We start from the raw sequence: 23,173 nt of genomic DNA on the forward strand, positions 1-23,173 counted from the left end.
CCTGTCTGATGGACACAGGCATCAGCGTGCGGAAAGGAAAAGGACGCTACAGGGACACTCACATAGTGACCTTTGCCCCGCGCTACCTGCTGGACAACCGCTCTACACACAAACTGGCCTTCGCTCAGAGAGAGTTTGCAAGAGGAAAGGTGAGAACTGAACTTGAAATGAAACGTTCACTGTGAGTTCTGGTAGCTCAGTGGTTGAGACGTAGACCGTAGACAGTAACAGCAGCATCCTCAGTTCAGATTGGGTCACACACTCACACTCACTCACGCACACTCTCACACACTCACACACTCTCTAACTCTCTCTCTCGACAGAAGTTGTTAATCATTAGTGAATACATTTGTTCTAGGGTACGGCAAACCCTGAGGGTTACATCTCCACCCTGCCGGGCTCCAGCGTCGTCTTCCACTGGCCCCGCAACGACTACGACCAGCTGCTGTGTGTGCGCCTCATGGACACCCCAAACTGCACCTGGTCTGGAGGCTTCGAGGTCAACAAGCCCAAGTCCTTTCACGTCAACATGAGGTGAGCTACATATATACATACATTTCCTTTCAGTGGCTTTACTATGTTCGTAATGAAGTAAAGTTATTTTATTATGACGTTATGATGTTGAAAATGGAGGTTGAAGGTAGAAGTGTAACCCTCATTTCAAAGCTAAATGCCGTCTGATACCTTGAACTTCCCAACATGTCCATCTGGGCATACATGTTTATAGTTAACCTGGCCACATGTCACTCTTCATTGTCCACGAGGAATATTGTGATTATTATTTATTGTGTAATATCTGATTTCTGCCTGTATGTTGCGATGCTGACACTGCGTACTAGACATTTTTTTTTCTATGCTGTACCTAAAACAAATTCCACCAAATGAGGTCATGTTTTCACTGAAGTATTTGACATGTTTTAAGTGGATCTTGGTTTAAACAGGGACACACTGGGGAACTGTTTCTTTCTGCGGACAGAGATCACCCTGAAGGGAGCAACCTACCAGATCTCCTTCTCTGATGCTGACCAGTTGCCTCCACCCTTCCGCATGGACAACATCTCTGAGGTGAACAGCATGAGCTGTTTCTACTTACTTGAATCACTTCCTGGACTTCCACTCCCACCTCTCTCTCCATGAATGAATCATTATGGGCATACCAGTGCACACTATCAGAGATAAATTACTAAATACAGTGAATAGATTCCATTGTCTAAATTCCTTCAGGTGCCCATCCAGTTCTGGCAGCATGGTGTGGCTGACATCCGGCTGCACACTGAGGTGAAGGCAGGCTCAGTGCTGGACTATGCCTGTGATGAGCCCACGCTGCCCCCCTACCTCACACTGACTGTGAAGGGAGCCGGATCCTCAGAGGTCACGTCTGACATGAACTTCTTCAGAGAATACAACAAGCTCTACTACGAGAACTTCATCTACATCGCAGCCACACACACCTTCTCACCGTATGAACCAACAACATGACTAACTCATAATGACATCATAATATGTTATCACGTTTTCTATACAACAGCAGCATTTTTTTCTTGATGCAGGAATGTTGAGAAGAGACCTGTTGGGAAGAAGCGTCTGGTGAGCTGTGCTGAATTGGTTCTGGATGTGGACACCAAGACTCAACGGGTCATCCTGAAAAAGAAGGTACAGTTTTTAGGTGATGGAGAAAGCATTGAGACTAAGCCCATTGATGGATGTGTAACTTGTCCTTTGATTATTGTGCAGGAGCCGGGGAAGCGCTCCCAGCTGTGGAGGATGACTGGGAGCGGCATGCTGTGTCATGAAGGCTCGTCTCCACCGCAGAGCAAGTCGGCACAGCCACGCCCACTGGACTCCTCCCTAGTGCTGGATATCGCCGGGCTAGCAGCTGTCAGTGACAACAGGTTGGTACTTTGTGCAGCTGTGGTGAGTCTAAGCTCAACACACACATGCTTCTCTCAGGACTCATTTACAGTCAGTTGTGGACATCTATCATGGACAATTTCAATGTAAGAGGTGTCTCTGTCTCTCCCAGTTTTGAGCCGTTGATGCTGAGGAGGCCGGACTCACGCCGCAGCACCACCCAGACGTGGTATTTCAGCTCAGGCATGCTGACCTGTGGCCTGCCCCGGCTGGTAGTGCAGGTGAGTACACCAAGCTCATGTATGTTGACAGGAGCTCCTCTCCTCTATGCACTGCTGTGGACTCCAGAGTCCTGAATGTTGGTACTGTTGATACTCACATATTGTATGTTCTTCAGTTTTGTTTCATTATGTACGACTTGTACTCGTCAGGTGAAGGGCGGGACGGCAGGTCTGTATGATGGAGCAGAGGTGGTGCTGGGACCAGACTCGGGGCTGCAGGAGCCCGGCCCCGAGCAGCAGTTCATTAACCAGAAGATGAGACCTGGTTCTGGCGTGCTGTCGGTCCAGGTGCTGCCAGATGGACCCACACGTGTCCTGCAGGTGAAAACACAAGCCAGTAAAACGCTGTATGAATGGATTAATAATCTTTCAACAGTAGTAGCATTGACACTGAGCAGCAGGTGTATTCTTTTGGTGAATCAATGAGTTAGTTGAATTTGACCAAAATCTATTAGAACCTGACGTCTTGAGTGAAAGGAAAGTTGCAGGTCCATGTGATGTACTTTGTGAAGCATTTGATGTAACAGAACACATAAAAAGCAGCTAAAGTTGACTAATCACACATGAAAGAGACCCCCCACACTGCTCTACAGTATTCCCATGTTTGCACCTTTTTTATCCCTGTGATGAAACGATGTGTTTTAAAACCCACTTTCTGAACTAGGATTCAAAGATGATCAAGTTTAGGTTTAAAATCTTCTTCACGATATGGATCATGTCATCTCTCAATAACAATGTATATCATGATAAAGTATATTTCATGGTAATGCCATGAATTAATATATATGAAATAACCACATGGTTTTGTTAACTCTATGTGTGAATTAAATACTTAACAAATAAAAAAGTATTTTCTCGTTTAATTAAAACTTAGTGCAAAATAATCAGATTTTCTGAGTAATGTGAGTTAGTATGTGCTTGTTTCAATTGAGCTGACATTGTGAATCACAATATCTCCTTATATGATTTCATCATGATATGATACCATTGAAAGATGACAAATTATCCGATAGAATTATGGCCCAGCCCTTGTTTACGTGCATAAGCAACCTAGAAACAATTAACATTCATAACAGATGATGGCAACACCACCAACACACAATAACACCTCTGTAGATACAAGTCTAAGTTACTTAAGTCTCAAGTTACTTGACAACTTTAGTTTAGTAATACACAATATAATGAACTTACGGAAATGTCATGTTTGATGATTTGTGGTTTTGAATATTTCAGTAAATATTGGGATTTACCAGCATCAGGTACTATAGTAGTACTACTGCAGATGTGTACATATTGCTTACACATACTTCTATATATTACAAAGTTTGAATGCACTTTCTATCTTTAGTTCTTCTCTGCTTGTTTTCATACGCTGTAAGTCAGATTTGGTGCTTTGATAACATCTGATACTATCTGCTTTTTATTAATGGTGATGCTGAACCTCACAGCCTTGTGTGTGTGTTTGTAGATCAGTGACTTCAACCAGAGGAGAATGATCCGGAGCTCATCCTCCACTGAGCAGGAAAGATGCAAAGAGGATGTAAAGAAGAGAGAGCCTGAGCAGGAGCTGGAGGTACCAGCAACTATTTTACATGCACCGTAGCTTGTCACTGACATTCATGTCTGGCAAATTACATGACGCATTCATTCAGTATATTTTCAATCACGTGTTTAACAATACACCTGTACCCCGTACCAGGTACTGAAGCAGTCCCACAGTAATCTTCACTGTCTCTATGAGAGAAGGTTCCTCTGACATCTGCTCTGTCTTCATCCACAGGTGTTGGTGAATCTGGAGGAAGGGGTGGGTGTGTCTCTGGTCAACAAGGTTCCTGAGGAGCTTGTGTTCACTACGCTGTCTGGTATAGATGTCCACTTCACTCGCACTGCTGCCAACGAGGTGTTAGAGCTCAGCATTCAGAACATCCAGGTGAGCTCCCCACAGCTGTGGGAACATTCAGTAATAATTTCATTCCAAAGCAGTTCAAGGTGCTTCACATGATACAGGGTTTCAGCGGGTCCTTTACTTTGAAATTCAGGCCTAAAAAATCTAAAATTGTCTTAAATTGACTGTATGTATAGCTCTTAAAAGGAATGAAGAACGGAACCTCAATTGAAATACTGTAAAGGTTTTCCGTCCCGATCACAATTTCCTGGAGCACATCTCTAAAGCACGTCACTATCTCCATTCTCCATGGTGACTATCATGCTACCCCACCAGCTTCTTAAGATTTAGATTTTAGATTTAGACTTCGATTAAATCCTGCTTGACTTTGCTGTGATGGGGACCAGACGTGGATGGTAATACAATGTTTAATACATGGTTAAACCAGAGGGGAGCCTGTATGAAGATGTTCAAATTAGGGATAATTAGTAATGAAAAAAAATGCGGAACACAACAATTGTTATATGCAGGTGATTATACACTAAAGAAAATATACTTAATTACATTATATTCCATTTCCGCCAATAGCTCTGTCTTAGAGGGTGAAAGGCAGCCTGCAGTTGTAGTTCATGTCATTAGAGGACAGTGAAATGATAAGTAATGATTGTCTTTGTGGGACCCCATACAGTATGCCATGTTTGCCTGACAATGAACTTTGGATTATGCGGCGAGGACTCAGACCACTGAAGAACAGTGTCAGAAAGACCCTCTCAGTTCATCAGCAGGACACAGTTGGTGTTGATCACTTGTGAAAGCAGCTGCTTTACAATGCTGACCGATGTCCTTTTCTATCCTACTCATCATTCAGATCAAATCAATCAAACTTTGTAAATGACACACAGTGTTATTGACACTGATGCTACATTACTGCAGTCCATATCCACTGTGCTGGTATGATGCAGAAGCTTCCTGTGAATTAATTTTCATCCCCAGTCATTTAGATGACCTATCCCGTATGGAATTATTCAGACAACAACAAACCAAATATTCCGGCATTTTGACCAACCATCATCTAACAGCACAAAAACCAAACAAAAACATAAACCTCCCACTATTAACGCTCTAGGAGATTTCCCACAATGGAAAAACAACAAATACACAAACACAGGCTCCTAGGCACAATACACAATACACAGATACAAACAAGACACAATCTATATGCATTGTGTGACAAACTCTGTCTATTTGATCCAGTTCATAAACCAATAGTCTACAATCCATAAAAAACAGTGATTAATCTATCATTTGTTAGATTTCTCCTCCTATCCACTGCTTCAAAACAATATTCAGAAATGCAAAAACCATGATCAAAAAGGTGTTTAATTAGAGCTCCATTCTCGATAACTATCACATCTTTATTTACACAGTAACTCATCCATCCAGTGTTTTAGTGAAGAGCTTTGTGTGAATACTTGGTCATTCATGTTTTGGTCATCAGGTGGACAACCAGCTGCTGGGTACCACCCAGCCTGTGATGCTGTGTGTGACTCCCAGCTCCAGTGACAGTGGCGTCAGCGACAGCGGCCCGGCCCTGCAGGTCAACTCGGTCAAGGTTCCTAGCAGCCTCATGCTCACTGATCTCTTCAAGGTGAGCGTCACACGCTGAATCACAATTTTCAGATCTTCACCAGATAATTCCTGGTTTCTTGACATTTCTAGTGAGCCAGAGACTATTAGGTACTGAAATCAACCGATTTATGATGTAACCATGATGTGTTCACAGCACCTCATGGTGACGGCCCGGCGCTTCACGGTCATCATCGAGGAGAAACTGCTGCTCAAGCTGCTCAGCTTCTTTGGCTACGGACAGACAGAAGCTGGTGGGTCATCAGTTGAATGTCATTGTTAATATTTGTGTGATGCTGTGAGTAAGAAGGTGGTTTTCACTTCCATATATAACAAACTGTAATGAATGCAGAGCTGGAGAAGTTGGATGAAAACATTTATGAGAGGCCCAGCGAGGACGCAGGACCTCCTAAACGGTACTACTTTGAGAACCTGAAGATCAGCCTTCCTCAGGTCAAACTGAGTGTCTTCACCTCTCACAAGCTGCCTCCTGATCTCAAGGTAACCAAACATGACACAACATCAGTCTTTGTCCTGCCGCGCTTCATAAATCTGCACCTAGCTGATGCAGAGTAACGTCACCTTTCCTTGTGAGCAGCATGTTGCCTTCTATTGACTCCATCACCTGACTGCAGACTGCACAGGCAACATCATATTGTTAGACAGAACAAGTTGAGGGGCTAGTATTAATCTAAAAGAATAGTTTATTGTTCAACATTTTGGGAAATTGCTTTTTCTGAGAGTCAGATGTTCAGAGTTGGAGTCAGGAAGTGGTTAGCCTCGTATAGCATAAAGACTGGATGCAGAGGGGGACAAGCTAGCCTGGCTCTGTCCAATATACACCTACCAACACCTCTAAAGCTCACTGATCAACATGTTGCAGTGGGGGCGACTGACTTCAATCATTTACCATTACCAATCAGAGGATCGGCGGATCAATCTCCGGCTCCGCTAGTCTATGTCCTTGGCCAAGACACTTGCTACCGTAGGCTGTGCATGTTAAATAGTTCTGATAAGCAGGTGGCACCTGTCATCAGAGTATGAATGGGTGAATGATGACATGTAGTGTTAAAGAGCTTTGAGTGGTCAGAAGACTAGAATATCTCTATACAAGTACAGCCCATTTACCATTTCATTTAATCTTTACACAAACAGAAATGAAAATATCCGTCATTGTTTGTCAAAAATGTGATTGAGTTCCAGCATGCAACTCCACCTAAAACCACTCTCCTTCCACCATGGTAAATGGTACATGGACTGTACTTGTATAGCGCTTTTCTAGTCTTTCCGATCACTCAAAGCGCTTTCACACTACTTGTCATCATTCACCCACTGATGCAGGGGCTAGGTGCCACCTGCCCATCAGATTCTATCACATTCATACACCGTAGGCACAGCTACGGGAGCAATTTTGGGGATAAGTGTCTTGCTCAAGGACACATCGACATGCGACTAGCGGAGCCGGGGATTGAACCGCCGATCCTCTGATTAAAGGATGACCCTGCTCTCCACTTGGCCACAGTCGCCCTGTAATAGGACGCAGTAAAGTCAATTATGAGTGCAGAAGTATTCCTTCCGGTAATATAAATCAATGTGTTAAAGTAATCATTAAGATGTGGTTGCAGATGCTCAGTTTTGCTGAGAAATACATACTGTACATAAAAGGCACATAAGAACAACATTATTACAGACATATATTTTAAATATAATTTGGAATTTACAATAATGGAACATTGAAACTTGGGCTGACAAATGCATAGCATCACTTAACCTGTTGTAATAGATTTCTGAAAAAGTAATTTGAGACATTTTCCACACGATATTCAACTCTGACCATTTGCAGGCACTCGCAATGTCACAGAGGGGAAAACGTTTCGATACTTTTTAAAGGATTCTAATAAGAATCAAAGTATTGAAACGGCAGAAGACAAAATACGCTAGTAAGAGGTTCTGGTAAAAATAGATTTTAGTCTTGTCATTTTTGTGCATCTATGCACACAGAAATGTCATGCGATGGATTCCTGTCACCACATGATGTCACTCTGTTACTTCTTGTGCCGCATGATGTCACTGATACTTCCTGTTGCCACATGATATCACTCTGTGGCCCAATCCCAATGTCCCCCCTTACGGACTCACGGACTTTGAGGCGCGCTCCCGCGAAGTCCGTGAGGGTTTAGAGATGTCCCACTGTCACATCATCAAGTGTTTGAGGCTCTCTCGCAGACATTTTGAGCCCTTTATGAACCCTTTCCGTAAGTCAGCATGGTATGCTGACTTAGCCTAAGGGAATTACCCACAAATCATAGCAATGTGACGTTAAACACAGGGTAACCAGTGGACGCATGGAGACGTAAAAAAAAAAGGTAAACAAAGAGGACGGATCACGTGTGCTCAGCCTGTCATAATAAATTTACACAGAAACATTAAGGGTTAAAGATGGAACAAAAAATAAACATAAAATCAGAAGATATTTCTTTATTTATTCATCAAATATTTGATTTTGTCATTGAAGCCGTTTTGACAAAAACGAGTAAATAGATTTTATGAAGTTACCTCTCATCTTGTGAGGAAAGAGCCTGAAGACGTTCAAATCAGGGAGTACAAAGTATAAAATAAATACCCACAGTTGTACATCATATTTTCTGTCATTTTCATGGTAACGTGACATGCTGCACCAAAGTGCTGTCCCATTCCTATTTACACCATTTCAAGCCCTCACAGTCTCTCACACTCACCCACTTACAAGGTGACGTCAGTAAGTCCTTGAGGGTTCAGGGTTTGAGGCTTTAGGGGGGACATTGGGATTGGGCCTGTTTCTTCCTGTCACCGCAAGATGTCACTCTGTTACTTCCTGTTACCACATGATGTCACTCTTTTTTCCTGTCACCGCAAGATGTCACTCTGTTTCTTCCTGTTACCACATAATGTTGCTCTGTTACTTCCTGTCACCGCATGATGTTGCTCTGTTACTTCCTGTCACCGCATAATGTTGCTCTGTTACTTCCTGTCACCGCATGATGTTGCTCTGTTACTTCCTGTCACCGCATGATGTTGCTCTGTTACTTCCTGTCACCGCATGATGTTGCTCTGTTACTTCCTGTCACCGCATGATGTTGCTCTGTTACTTCCTGTCAATGCATGATGTTGCTCTGTTACTTCCTGTCAACGCATGATGTTGCTCTGTTACTTCCTGTCACCGCATGATGTTGCTCTGTTACTTCCTGTCACCGCATGATGTTGCTCTGTTACTTCCTGTTACCGCATGATGTTGCTCTGTTACTTCCTGTCACCGCATGATGTTGCTCTGTTACTTCCTGTCACCGCATGATGTTGCTCTGTTACTTCCTGTCACCGCATGATGTTGCTCTGTTACTTCCTGTCACTGCATGATGTTGCTCTGTTACTTCCTGTCACCGCATGATGTCACTCTTTTTTCCTGTCACCGCATGATGTTGCTCTGTTACTTCCTGTCGCCGCATGATGTTGCTCTGTTACTTCCTGTTGCCGCATGATGTTGCTCTGTTACTTCCTGTCGCCGCATAATTTTGCTCTGTTACTTCCTGTCACCGCATGATGTTGCTCTGTTACTTCCTGTCACCGCATGATGTTGCTCTGTTACTTCCTGTCACCGCATGATGTTGCTCTGTTACTTCCTGTTACCGCCTGTCACCGCATAATGTTGCTCTGTTACTTCCAAATGTGTCAGCCTAGTAGGAATGGAGTCCTGCCTGTTTTGGTATATGTATTTCTGTGTGCTGCCAAATGTTCTCTATTTTGTCATATTGTCACACATCATAATTGATGATTTCTACATTCAAAAAAACAAAAAGCTGCCTTGCCTTCCAATGTTTTCTCATATGGATGTTTTCTTATCACTGTAGGCCCTGAAAGGCACCCTGGGCTTTCCTCTGGTTCGCTTTGAGGATGCAGTCATCAACATGTACCCATTCACCAGAGTGCACCCCTACGAAACCCAGGAGATCATCATCAACGACATACTCAAGCACTTCAGAGAGGTAAGAGGGTTTGGAAGTTAGTCTCGTCTGAAAAGTTCTCTACATTATCAGAGATTCTAAAGACTCGAAGCACATTCACCGCAGCTGTTTGGCATCCTTCCTTCTACACAAGTCATTCCAAATCATTTTTTTCGGTGTTGTAGCATTTGTTTCGACATAGCGGTTTTTTCTGAGTATCAACGTCTTTTTTACCAATTGTTCACAATGAGGAGAGAATGTATGCGGCAGCCAACAGAAAAACTGTTACACTTACTGTCCTTTTTCTGAGCGCTCTTCATTTTTTATGTGGCCACTCTAAGCCCTTCAACTTTAAAATCTCTGAACTTTTCAAAAAGTGCTGGTGACGATACTGTCAAAAATGGAGGAGAAGCTTGTTTTGGCCGTGTCTGTCTATCCTGAACTTTATATCTCAGACAGACTCTATCATGACAAAGACCGAAACGCCCATTTGTGGGAGTAGATCGGCCGGGCAGACAGTAAATGTTGCTGGTGAGTGTTGCTTTTAGTGTACGTTGCTCTTACGGTTGTGCGATGACAAGCTCACCTATACAAAGTATGAAGCAAGCATCCTCCTGTTGGTGCTCATGGTGAAAAAACAAAGTCAACCAAAAAGATAGTAGCCCAAAAAAATAATAAAAAGCAAAGTCTATCATACAACGGAGGTAAGAATGGTGATAAGTTGTCAAGATATTGTTGTTTCAATGAAACGCTGGGATGAAGAGCTCCCAGAGCCCTGCGGGTACTTGTTTGCCAGAAAAAGACACCATGTGGACACAGGCCTTTATAGTGCTGAAATCACCTGTGCTCATGACCCATTTTTATGGATTAAAGACATCTTCCACTGTGCTTGAACGTGTCAGAAGAATATTGAAAGGATCCTCCTCGAACATCTCTTTACCTACTGAATGTGGACAGTCCTTCCTCTTCACTATTCCTGAGTAATGGCTAGGGGTGTAACGGTTCACAAAATTCTTGGTTCGGTTCAATACGATACAGTGGTGCTACGGTTTGGTATGTTTTCAATACGGCAAAAAAGCAGAAATGCCAAATCCTCGCTAGTGACACTCTCAAGGAGGCACGTCTGAAGAACATGGCTCTTCATCTCCATTCAGTAGTGAGGTAATGTGTCGTTACAGTCAGGTAGATTTGTGTAGTCCGTGACATCCGGCTGTCTGTTGTCAGAGGAACAGCGGGAGCTTCGGACATTTGATTCTCTGTTTGGGCTTTTGTTTTCTTTAACAAAGCAAGAATTATGGTCTGGAGAAATGGGCTCGTGAATGAGTAGTGTCACGGGGCTCAATAGCATTAAGCATGTTCGTACAGCCTGGTTTTCCACTCCAGAGTAGGGTCTCATATCCACTGCTATAAATATAACAATCGCCGTGGCGATTGCGGTGGCCCTGTTTGAGTCAGTAGGGAACAGCTACCTAAACGCTGCGGAGAGAGTTTGTAGCGTGTGTACTGCTGTCGGTTTTCCTGCTAAGCTAGTTTAGCGTAGCGTGCCTCCCAGAACACATGTGCCTCACCAGAGTAGAATGTTTTTCTTCCGTGGTAGAGTGTCAGACATCACGTTGTCTGTTACGTGGTGGGAGTGTCAGACAGTATGTTGTCTGTTACGTGGTAGAGTGTCAGACAGTATGTTGTCTGTTACGTGGTAGAGTGTCAGACAGTATGTTGTCTGTTACGTGGTGGGAGTGTCAGACAGTATGTTGTCTGTTACGTGGTGGGAGTGTCAGATAGTATGTTGTCTGTTACGTGGTAGAGTGTCAGACAGCACATTGTCTTTTACGTGGTAGAGTGTCAGACAGCACATTGTCTGTTACGTGGTAGAGTGTCAGACAGTATGTTGTCTGTTACGTGGTGGGAGTGTCCGATAGTATGTTGTCTGTTACGTGGTAGTGTCAGACAGCACGTTGTCTGTTACGTGGTGGGAGTGTCAGACAGCACGTTGTCTGTTACGTGGTGGGAGTGTCAGACAGCACGTTGTCTGTTACGTGGTGGGAGTGTCAGACAGCACGTTGTCTGTTACGTGGTGGGAGTGTCAGACAGCACGTTGTCTGTTACGTGGTGGGAGTGTCGGAGAGCACGTTGTCTGTTACGTGGTGGGAGTGTCGGAGAGCACGTTGTCTGTTACGTGGTGGGAGTGTCGGAGAGCACGTTGTCTGTTACGTGGTGGGAGTGTCAGACAGCACGTTGTCTGTTACGTGGTGGGAGTGTCAGACAGCACGTTGTCTGTTACGTGGTGGGAGTGTCAGACAGCACGTTGTCTGTTACGTGGTGGGAGTGTCAGATAGTATGTTGTCTGTTACGTGGTAGAGTGTCAGACACTATGTTGTCTGTTACGTGGTGGGAGTGTCAGACAGTATGTTGTCTGTTACGTGGTGGGAGTGTCGGATAATATGTTGTTTGTTACGTGGTAAAGTGTCAGACAGCACGTTGTCTGTTACGTGGTGGAGTGTCAGATAGTATGTTGTCTGTTACGTGGTAGAGTGTCAGACAGTATGTTGTCTGTTACGTGGTAGAGTGTCAGACAGTATGTTGTCTGTTACGTGGTAGAGTGTCAGACAGTATGTTGTCTGTTACGTGGTAGAGTGTCAGACAGTACGTTGTCTCTTACGTGGTAGAGTGTCAGACAGCACGTTGTTTGTTACGTTGGGTGGTTTGCCATGTTGAGAACATTATATTTCCCACAATTTAAGCTTCTGCATTTTCCAAATGCAGTAGTATTATTCAAACGTATTGTTCGGTTTGTAATGTGTACCGAACGGTAAGCCTCATACCAAACGGTTCAATACGAATGCGCGTATTGTTACACCCCTAGTAATGGCCACACAGTAACAGTATCTACCTCTACACTCATACACTGTTTAGCTTTTATAAATAAATGCATTTTTTCTTCTTTGATATTCTTTTTTTGTCATCAAATTTACTCAAATTATCACTATTGGCATTATTGCTCTTTTTTTTCTCTGTTATCTTGTGCACATTCTAGATTTATGTCCTCATATCTTTTATTTTAAACTTCTTTACATGCAATCGTCTGGGTCTGTGTATATCTATAGGTCTTGTTCATACTTTGTCCACATGTACACATGTCCACACACTTCCAGATCTGCACTAATTTAGCTCACTCATATTTAGTGAACCTGTCTGACCCACAATGAGTCCGAAGTTTGTTCGTGAGAAAATCAATAAGAGAGATTTGTTCTTGCTACAATCAGTCGAACATATACAGTACATCTAATCACAGGCTCGTGTAGGAATATATGGAATGATGGGTGCATATTAAAAGTCTACATACCTCTCATTATACTTCAGCAAAGTAAAGATAATTTCCATCACCTATTAGCTGCTACATGGACAGATCACTGTGTGGCTCCTGTTAGGTCATGACTGTTTCCTGTCTGTAGGAGCTGATCAGCCAGGCAGCTCAGATCCTAGGCTCTGTGGACTTCCTGGGGAACCCAATGGGCCTCGTCAACGACGTCACTGAGGGCATGTCTGAGTTAATCAAGTACGGCAATGTGGGTGGTCTAATACGCAATGTGACCCACGGTGTGTCCAACTCTGCTGCCAAGGTACTCCTCTGCATAGCTGAGTCGAGATGACAGTCTGCTTTTCTGTGTGAATACTTTTGTTCTGTTCTATATTTGTTCTGTATTTACTGTGCTATATATATTTTACAACATCCTTTTCTCTTTTTTTTTGAATATATTACTTGAATGTAGCGTTGTTGTATTATATTATACACATGAGCATATACCTGTAAAGCATGTGAGACTTGTAAAAGTGGAAGACACCGTGTAGTGTGAACATCTTCTTGTTCTCTGTGTGTCAGTTTGCAGGGACTCTATCAGACGGCCTGGGGAAGACCATGGACAACCGGCACCAGAGCGAGCGAGAGTACATCAGATACCACGGAGCCACCAGCGGAGAGCACCTGGTAGCAGGGATCCACGGACTGGCTCATGGTACAACCTGGCTCTATTTCTGTGTTCGGTTTCAACCGTTACAGTACAGCTAGTGGGCCAAAGAATCATTTAGTAGGTGTCTGAATGAACACTTAGGACCCCCAAAAACCTAAAAATCTCATTTTGGGGGACGTTTGAAAAATCGGACTAAATATTTTTTCGGCACACAATTTATTTGCATTATGAAAGGTGAGGAGCAGCACACAGAAAGAAGGCTGCCAGGATGAAATACTGTACCTGTGCTGCCCAGCAGACTGATGAAAAAAGAGATGTAGAGAAGTTTATGAGATGCATATGGACATGGCGAGTAGAAAAAACATGCTTTACAGCCATAAACTGTAATGTGTGGAAAATGTTCAGTATCACTAGAAGGAAACCTCCCTGTTTGCTGAGAGTGCAGAAATAACCGCTAGTGTCTCAGGATCTGGTCACAGCACTGGATTTTAATAAGGTGGTGGATAGTTTTAGAAATAACCAGGTAAGGGAGACATGACAGCTCACTCTGTTGCTCAGTGTTTATGGCTGAACAAGCTGTGCAGACATTGGTCAGGCTCTGTGATCACAGTTTTGGTGATCAGTAGAACTAGCTTTTACAGTTTCAGTTTGTGAAACTGAACAGAAACTGAAGCTCATAAAATCTGGAAAAAAGACTGTATTGCATTGTTGCGGTTGTTGTACTTGAGAGAAATATTTGATCAAGGTGTACAGAGTTTCTTTTCACGATCTCCAGTAGCTGATTGATAAAAGTCATTAGATCCTGTGTTGACACAAGATAAGACATTTATGGAAGGGTGATTCCTTCTGGTGATCTTCTGATGATTTCTAAGTCTGATCGTTTTCATCGCCAATCGTTTTCTCTGCTGTGTTTATGACTTAAGAACAGGTGGGAAAATCGGTTTTATCAGGATAATCTCTCTAACTTCCTGAAAAAAAAAAAAAAAAAATCTGTCAGAAAGTGGGAAAAACATATTTTACCAGATTAAAAAAATGAAGATTTGGCAGGATAATTTACTGACAAGTTTCTTTTTTCCACAACATGTATGTACCTTAAAAGTTGGTGCACTTTTGCTTCTTGTGGCCCAAATGACTACAACTACAAACACCTAAAAACATGATTCTTAGGTCATGGATCAGATTTACTGTAGAAAATGGATCACTAGAATACATTCTTTTCTCACTTGCCTCTCAGGGCTTCCATAGCCATGGTTTATATCGAAAGTTAGGAATGTAACTACGGTTCTATGAATCCTGGATGACAGCCAAAGGCAGTGCTTAACACTGGATATCTTCTGTCTCGCGCATGCGCAGGTCGAGTATTTATATCAACAAAGTCACCTGTGACCTCGGATGACCCCCGTCATCTATAAGTTCCGGTGTCATCCTGAGATCAGTCCTACGGAATCTTCTCGCGAGTTCACGGGATTCTGAGTGACCAAGAACTCTGGCGGTCATCCAGAATTCATAGAACCGTAGTTACATTCCTAACTTTCGTTCTATTTCATCCTTACTGACCGCCAGAGGCAGTGCTTAACACTGAATGACTTATATCAACAGAGTCACGAGGAATTACAGTAACTACCTCGTATAGCTTCGGCAGAGGAACTTGGCCAAAGAACCCTCCCCAGTGGGTGAGGGGTGGCAACGTTCACTCTATAGTGTCTGGTGAATGTGCTCGGTGATGCCCATGAGGCCGCAGCACATATATCCTCCACAGGCACACCTCTCAGGGCTGCCCATGACGTGGAGACACTCCTGGTAGAGTGGCCCTTCACTCCGGATGGTAGAGCATGGTCACTCGCCTTGTATGCATAGGCAATGGCCTCCACTATCCAGTGGAACAGGCGCTGTTTTGAAAGGGCAAAGACCTTCTTTGGCGGAGAAAAAACCTTTTGGTCGCTAGCCATCTTGGCTCCGCCTGTGCCAGGGGTTCAAAAGGAGGCAAGCATAGTGTGTCCAATACCAAATGTAGGTCCCATGCAGGGGCTTTCAGGGTGTTCGGGGGGCGCAATCGCAGAGCCCCTCTTAGGAAGAGGGACACCAGTCTGTGGCTCCCTACTGTGTCATTGTCGACCTTAGCATGGTGCCACAAAATAGCGGCCACGTATACCCTCAGGGTAGAGGGAGACCGGCCCTTCTCTAGGAGGGACTGCAGAAACTCAAGTACAACAGGCACGGGGCACTGCACTGAGTCCTTGTTCTGAACCGCACACCAGTCAGAAAACAGCCTCCACCTGTTTTCGTACTGTAGATGGTGCCCTGGCATTCAGGACAGTTCTTCTGACTGGTTCTATGCAGCCAGTCAGCAGCCGGTTGGGCCCTCCAGCGGCCAGACCCATAGTTGGAGGCGGCTGGGATCGGGATGCCAAATCCGACCCCCTAGTTGCGACAGGAGGTCCCTCCTGTCGGGGAGGCGCCAGGGTGTCCTGCAGCAGAGTCTGTGCAGTAGGGAGAACCAAGTCCTGGCTGGCCATGAGGGGGCCACTAGCAAGAGTCTGTGGCCCTGTTGAAGAACTCTGAGAAGCGTTGGCAAGATCAGAGGGAACGGTGGAAAGGCATAAAGAAGCTGTTTTCCGCTCAAGTATGGCAGGAAATGTCTGAGCGCTAGGTACACGGCCCGTAGCTCTAGAACATTGACATGCTCCGTGCGGTCTTGAGCAGACCACTGCCCCCGAGCAGTCCTGTTCTGCCACACTGCAGCCCATCCTGAGAGGCAGGCATCTGTTGTGACCACCTCCTGGGAGCTCTTCTCCATGTTCACCCTGAGGCCCCACCGGGCCACGTGAGAGAGAAGGCGAGCAGTGTCCTGTGCCGCCTGAAGCCGGGATGGTGATCAGCGAATCGTCCAAGTACGGCAGTGTTTTCATGAACACCCGTGGGGAGAGGGATAGTCCGAATGGGAGCAACCTGAACTGGAATGACCGCCTTGAAAGGCGAAGCGAAGAAACTGCCTATGGTGAGGCACAATGGGAACATGAAGATGGGCATCCTTCAGGTCGACAGACGTGAACCACTCTCCCCTGGAAACAGTCTGAAGGACGTCTGCTGTGCTCAGCATATGAAATGGTAACACCTTCAGGAACTTGTTGAGTCCCCTCAGGTCTAGGACTGGGCACAGTCTGTCGCCTTTCTTTTTTACAAGAAAGTAAGTTGAGTAAAACCCCCCAGGAGCAGGACCAGGAGCGTGGCTAACTCCTGGTTCAGGGCTAGGGATTTCGCCGAATCTGTGATGCTGGTCATTTTGACCTGGCTGGAGGCTGGGGGCTGCTGTCGGAATTAAAGCTTGTACCCCTGGGTTAGGGTGGACACCACCCAGGGGTCCGAAGCATGCGCTGCCCAGTAGCTGATGTGCTGCTGGGAGAAATAACCGCCGGCCGGCCCGGAGACATCATCTCCTGGCCCCCCTGCCTCTTGAGGCTCTGGGGGTGCGACTGGTAGTCCCCAAGTTCGGAGGTTGTCTGGGGGGGGCGTAAGTAGGGTTGTATACCCTGAGAACGGCTTCGAGGGGCCGAAGTGGGATCCCTAGGTCTGCGGGGAGTGGGCATGTTCCTGCGAAGACCAGAGAACTGCTGCCTGGTCTGGCTAGCTTCAACACTCCGCTGAAGCGCCTGTATAGTATCTGACCCAAACAGCTCACCAGGTTCCACTGGGATAGTACGGAGGGTCCTCCTACATGTCTCAGATAGGGGTGACTGCGCCAGCCAAACCTGGCAGCGAGTCTGGACCAGGGTTGGACATCAGACGTCCAAGTTCCCTCGACATGAGTGCAAACGCCTGCAGTGAGGCATCACTGAGGCTGGTGGCGGAAGCGTCAGAAGTAACCTGCTGTAGAGAAGCTGAGAGGGCAAGCATGAGGTGGGAGAGGGAGTTCCAATACGGCCCATGCGCGCTGCTGTGTCATAAGCCTGTGACCCGGCATTGGGGTCGAGGGCACCTGGCATCGGGCCTCAGGGTCTCAAAGTTCAAATTTGATAACGATACCACAGAAAATGAATATTTTTCACATGTCTAGGCGTTTTCCAAAAAAGGCCATTTGGAGACCCATGGTCCCATACCTAGGCTGTGTAAAAATATGTATTCATAATTCAAACTAAAGCTTATTTATGTCGATATACAGTAATTATTAAGTTATTTCGCCATTGTTCACTTTCCTAAAGTCTCCAAAACTCTCAAAAACCACACTTTGCATTTTACGCAGGGACCTGACTCGCGGTTATGCAGTTACTTCCGGGTTGTGGCTCTAAATCTACCCACTGAAGCTGTATATCGTTATTTTCGAAATTTCATTGGCTATACGAAACGTCAGTCATCGGAACGATCGGTTGCAAATGGCTCGGTCTTTACATGAAAGAAGAGGGGCATGCACTTTCCTTTAACGCAGACTCTCGTTGGATATTGTAGGCTGTGGACAGGACATGGAAGCTCCTATTGGGTCAAGTGAGGTGTCAATCTAAAGGTCAGAGTGCAGCCGCCATTTTGAGACGCAGAGACCGGCAATGTTTAAATGCGAACTGGAGTTACGTTGCAAAATACATTAATGATGCAACAGCAGTCCGTGGGTATTTATGGACGTAGTAATGTGTTTTGGACTAAATATTTTACTGGATTGGACCGTCTGGACCTTTGCTAATGTAACAAGACCGCTTTTGTTGGAATATTATCGATGGGTAGATTTCTATGAAGCTTCATCGGTGAGTTGCCTCAATTTTGTAATTGTTTGTTGGTTGGTGGTCTGACAGATGTTGATTGTACCTGCTGTTGTGATTTTATCTTGAAAGGGTTTGCATAAATCGAATCACAAGAATCTTAGCTTTCCAAAGATATGTCGCATCAGTACCTACCTATACATAGCAGTTGTGTACATAACACAAGTGTACACTTAACACTCCAAAAGCCCGTGGGCAGGCCGTCGGAGTGTTAACCTTGATGTCTGTTGACAATCCGAGACCCTCAAAAAATTGACCATATGACTTCTCTATCTGATTGTTCGTGTGCATCCGTGATTGTTTCATTGGATCTGTCCATTGGTTGGACTGACCCAGTGATTCATGGGAAAAAGTTTTTTGAGCCTTCTATAATGTACAATATGAAATTAAGTTATTGCTCCTTAGCCCAGATATATATAACAATATAAATATAAAAGAAGACCAGTCCTGTTAGCAATCAGTACAAATTGAAATTGCAGTTCGTATGTTCGTATGGGAACATACATGAAAGGCTCTTATCCCATTGTGTCCAAGCTGTGTCAGCACTTACCCATTAATCAGATGCTCCAAAGCTGCCCCAGTTCTTTCAGGCTTAACCCCTCAGTGATCGCAGTTGTTCTCCTCCCCCACCCCCAGGTATCATCGGAGGCATGACGAGCATCATCACTTCCACTGTGGAGGGCGTGAAGACGGAGGGCGGAGTCAGCGGCTTCTTCTCTGGCCTGGGTAAAGGTCTGGTTGGCACCGTGACCAAACCGGTGGCTGGGGCTCTGGACTTTGCCTCGGAGACAGCACAGACGGTCCGGGACATGGCTAGTCTCAGTAACCACAGGTGGGTTGAGTCTATCACCTGTACTATGTCACTCCACCTTCTGTATTCTATGGAGTCAAAGAGGTTTTTAGCTCTCTACGGAGCAAACGTTGAGAGATGAATTTGCTGCAGCATGAATGTAAATGTTACTGAACTGAGTTGAAAAGTAAAATAATGACTATTTTATATGCCTTAAAAATACTGAAGCAAATCTTGTGAGGAAAACGGGTAAAGTTGTGATTGGCGGGTAAAGTGTTGGTGTGGTTGCTGTGTTGATCAGGCTCAGTGTGCAGCGGGTCAGGAAGCCTCGCTGCTGTAAAGGACCTCAGGGTCTGCTGCCGAGACACTCGAGCACACAGGCTGACGGTCAGGAGCAGCTCTTCCGCCTCACTGACAACATCCACTCTGAGTTGTGAGTCTCACTCGATCCCTACATTCTTACACACAGTGCGTGTCTAATACCCTGATTACCTTCAGTTCCATCAGACTGACTCTTCACTGTCTCCCTCCAGCTTCATCGCTGTGGAGCCCATCGACAGCTACTGCGTCCTCATCTCCTCCAAAGTGGTCTACTTCCTGAGGCCGGGGGACTATGTGGACCGCGAGGCCATCTTCCTGGAGGTCAAGTATGATGACCTCTACCACTGTCTGGTCTCTAAGGATCATGGGAAGGTATATGTGCAGCTCACCAAGAAGGCTGAGAGCACTAGCAGTGGTGTGGCCATGCCTGGCCCCTCCCACCAGAAACCCATGGTGAGACACTCATCTGACTAGTCCTTCATTGACGGTCTCTGGATAGTACGACCAAATCACACACACATATTAAATCTCTCCATGGATATAGTTGTGCTTTGATTTGTGCCTCAACCTCATTACAATGAAGCTGAATGGCATTTAGTTTTTTGCTACTAAAAAATTCAATTCAACAGGAATGTGTCTCTAGAAACCAAGTTTCATCCAAATGTATCTCAAATTCTAACCAAATTTCAAGAGAGTGGAACTGAAGTTGCATGCTTCATGTATGTCATCTATCCATTTAATATGTTTCTTTTCCATGTTTTGCTTTTATCAATACACCAACTTTTCTATTTCAGCCAAGCGTAAAAACTACTTTCTGATCTTTCTGATTTTTTTTGCCATTTCCACGCAGGTTTTTTTTTTTTATGTGCATATATATCAGTTGAATGGAAACACAACTACTGTTACTCTGAATAATAATAAGAACAACACACTGTCTCTTTGGTAGGAAGATAATTCTAAAAGCAAGCAACTTTCAGGTGTGGCTAGACAGACCTGAGTCACATGACCTCTTCTCCACCATGGAGACCTGGAAGAAGACAGACTCCAGAAACTCAAAGCTCAAGCATATCCGTCACACAGATAGGATTGAATGTCAAACAGAGAGAGATGACATGCACACAGACATAAATGATGACTCGTGCCAATGAGGTGTTTGCAGCTGTACAGGTTGTTTTAAGCAAACCTACAGAAGTAACAAGTCTTACTCACTGTGTAACAATCCTCTCCACAGGTCCATGTGAAGAGTGAGAACCTCGCCATCAAAATCTCTCAAGAAATCAACTATGCTAAGAGTCTGTACTACGAGCAGCAGCTCATGCTGCCTGCCAGTGAGAACGAAGACTGCTTGCTGCTCGAGTCCTGATCACATGACTTTTCTGAAGGAACTTCTCTTAAATCCTGAGAAGGCGACGACTTTTATTGATTTTTGTAGGCCTCCGAGTTTTAACAAACTGCAGTAAAGGGAATAGTCAGACACCTGTGCACTTGGTTTAGTCACATGACCTGATGTTTGGCAAAGCACATACATGCACTCAACATAAAAACAAATGCAAGGGAGTGTTAGTTTGGCTGTGTTTATGTAGAAAACACTGTTCCTCTGTCTTTATACGACTGCCGAAGACATCCTCCGGGTGTTCTATGTGTTTGTGAATAGACAGAAATGTAAATAGAGCTACATACCAATACTATCAACCAGTGTACATACTGTATTAATTATGAAGTATGAAGAATAACAACAAAAGCTGATAATGTAAAATGTAACAAACTGCCTTTGCAACTCTATTTTGTGTATAAGACACTATTAGTTGGGGGGTGAATTGCACTGACACAGGGAGGGAGGGGCCCTGCAGCCTCCCTGCCTCACACACACACTGAAGCCTTTTACAATGACACACCTCCAGGTCTGATGTGTCTCCACTTTCATTTAACAACCCTTTTTTAATGAGCCCGCTTCTTTCTATCCAGAGTTCTCCTCTAAACGTCAGTGTGCACTTCCTTTTAACTCGTCTTTGGGTTTTGGTTTGGTGTCTGATGAGATTGAGTTGTGTGTTAGAGGGAGTGGAGTTGGGGACAGGCCAGTCAGAGAGGTAGTGGACTGTGGTGGATATGTGATCCTGTAAAATATCGTTCACATGGACACTGCTTCAAATAAAGCACCACAACTGCAGCACTCACTGGGTGGGACCTGTTATTTCCACACTTGAATGTACAGTTATACAATATTCTATGATTGCATACACACACCTGGTTGGGGGAGGGGCATGATGATTGTCACTATGAAAAATCCCCAAGTTCAAAATCACCAGAGATTGTGCTGACGGCGATCGTTCATCCAAAATGCATCTACAAAACGTTTTCTGCAGAGAGTACATTCTCTGACACTATAAGTTCGGTGTCAAAGGAGAATCATTATTGATAAATGACACATTCATTTTCCAATAATAATTAAGCTATGAAGCTGCAATCACTCCACGATCACGGTGTAACTATTGCTGGGCCAGTGTGATCATCTCCCGCTACACCTCAGGAGACACACAGGTCAGCGGGAGGTTGCATTGATAAACATTGACACCACTTGATAGTTTATGTTTTCAGTTTTATTCCACAGGATATATATGATATTACAATCTGTTCCACATGGTTTTATAGGGCTAACATGTTTGCTTCTACATCACCTGCACTTTATGTGAAATTAGACAGGTTGTATGTTTTTGGTAATCTAATTGTCTTTTTTTTTTTCTTACACCAAATGCACCAAAAGAAAGACCATTTAGTTATTGTTTTTGCGTTGAGCAAAGAAACGTGACCATTTTCAGATCTGATCAAATAAAATGATTTTTTTTAAATGTATGCTATGCTGGATTTTCCTGAAAAACTGTGTATAAGCCAATATAAATGTAATCCCTCTCAATGATTACTTCTGAGTAGGGCTGGGTATCTGTACTTGATACCTTTAAAGGTGCAAGATAGGAGATTGGGAGCATTACGATTGCCTCTCAACATGGCGAATGCCAGCCGGTGGCTCACAGCTAAAGATGCTAACAGTGCAAACAATGGCAACAGCGCTGACGGAGCTAACAGTTTTGAATCGGAGGGTGGCCGTTACAGTTCTGCAACAACACCACCGAGGTTCATGGGAAGTATTGGAATCTGACCAGGTGCCTTCGACATTTGGTCTGAGACAAAGAGAATCAGGCCTTCCCGTTGGCAAGCAAAGGTTTCATCCTGATTCAAGTTTGAGGAAGACCAACCCCCCCTGAAGGAACTCACATTACACTGTTCAATTTCTGCCCCCAAACGCACCACTGCTCTCATTGGACGAGACCAGGGATGCCGAGGCGGCACTTCCGGTTTTACAACCGGATGCCCCCAAACCTATAAAACTCCGAGGTTACCTGAACACCACTTTTCGATCCACCCAGCGTTGGTGCCAGGGAGCACAACGCTTGCTTCCCTTTTACCAAAACCTAGTTCGAACAGTTTTATATTCGCGGGATGAATATACCAGCTGTTTATCATTTTGTACTTGTGTGTTCGCATCCTGGACGCAAACCATTTTTCCTGCAGAAAATTTCTTCAAAGAGAGAGAGGGAGAGAAGCGCATTTCTCACTCTACATCCAAGCCGCCCTTTGTTCTAGCCATAAGGACGCGAAATTCCCTTATCCAGACCAAGAGATTCTCTGCTACCGAGAGAATCGCCGCACAAAGCCTGAGTTCCACTGAAG

At 44.6% G+C, this 23,173-nt stretch overlaps 1 protein-coding gene across 7 annotated transcripts in view; it reads left to right on the forward strand.

The window, feature by feature from the left end:
* The window catches only part of vps13d (vacuolar protein sorting 13 homolog D), an 82,645-nt gene extending 60,348 nt beyond the window's left edge, over nt 1-22,297 (forward strand). For 6 of the 7 annotated variants that reach the window (XM_076081735.1, XM_076081733.1, XM_076081736.1 and 3 more), the window contains 20 exons: nt 19-149; nt 359-534; nt 942-1,065; nt 1,225-1,460; nt 1,551-1,653; nt 1,735-1,892; nt 2,024-2,132; nt 2,283-2,453; nt 3,601-3,705; nt 3,913-4,062; nt 5,516-5,665; nt 5,801-5,897; nt 5,996-6,144; nt 9,528-9,662; nt 13,073-13,240; nt 13,501-13,633; nt 18,973-19,168; nt 19,428-19,559; nt 19,660-19,900; nt 20,679-22,297. In XM_076081735.1, the coding sequence (XP_075937850.1) occupies nt 19-149; nt 359-534; nt 942-1,065; nt 1,225-1,460; nt 1,551-1,653; nt 1,735-1,892; nt 2,024-2,132; nt 2,283-2,453; nt 3,601-3,705; nt 3,913-4,062; nt 5,516-5,665; nt 5,801-5,897; nt 5,996-6,144; nt 9,528-9,662; nt 13,073-13,240; nt 13,501-13,633; nt 18,973-19,168; nt 19,428-19,559; nt 19,660-19,900; nt 20,679-20,810 (2,996 nt within the window). In that variant the 3' untranslated portion in view covers nt 20,811-22,297. Of the gene's footprint in view, nt 1-18; nt 150-358; nt 535-922; nt 1,066-1,224; nt 1,461-1,550; nt 1,654-1,734; nt 1,893-2,023; nt 2,133-2,282; nt 2,454-3,600; nt 3,706-3,912; nt 4,063-5,515; nt 5,666-5,800; nt 5,898-5,995; nt 6,145-9,527; nt 9,663-13,072; nt 13,241-13,500; nt 13,634-18,972; nt 19,169-19,427; nt 19,560-19,659; nt 19,901-20,678 lie in introns of those variants that run through there. The other variant, XM_076081739.1, reaches the window with a different exon arrangement.
* The last annotated feature ends 876 nt before the right edge of the window (nt 22,298-23,173 follow it).

This window comes from Anarhichas minor, unplaced genomic scaffold, assembly GCF_050575085.1.
Source record: "Anarhichas minor isolate MPS153535 unplaced genomic scaffold, ASM5057508v1 ptg000086l, whole genome shotgun sequence".
Lineage (NCBI taxonomy): Eukaryota > Metazoa > Chordata > Actinopteri > Perciformes > Anarhichadidae > Anarhichas > Anarhichas minor.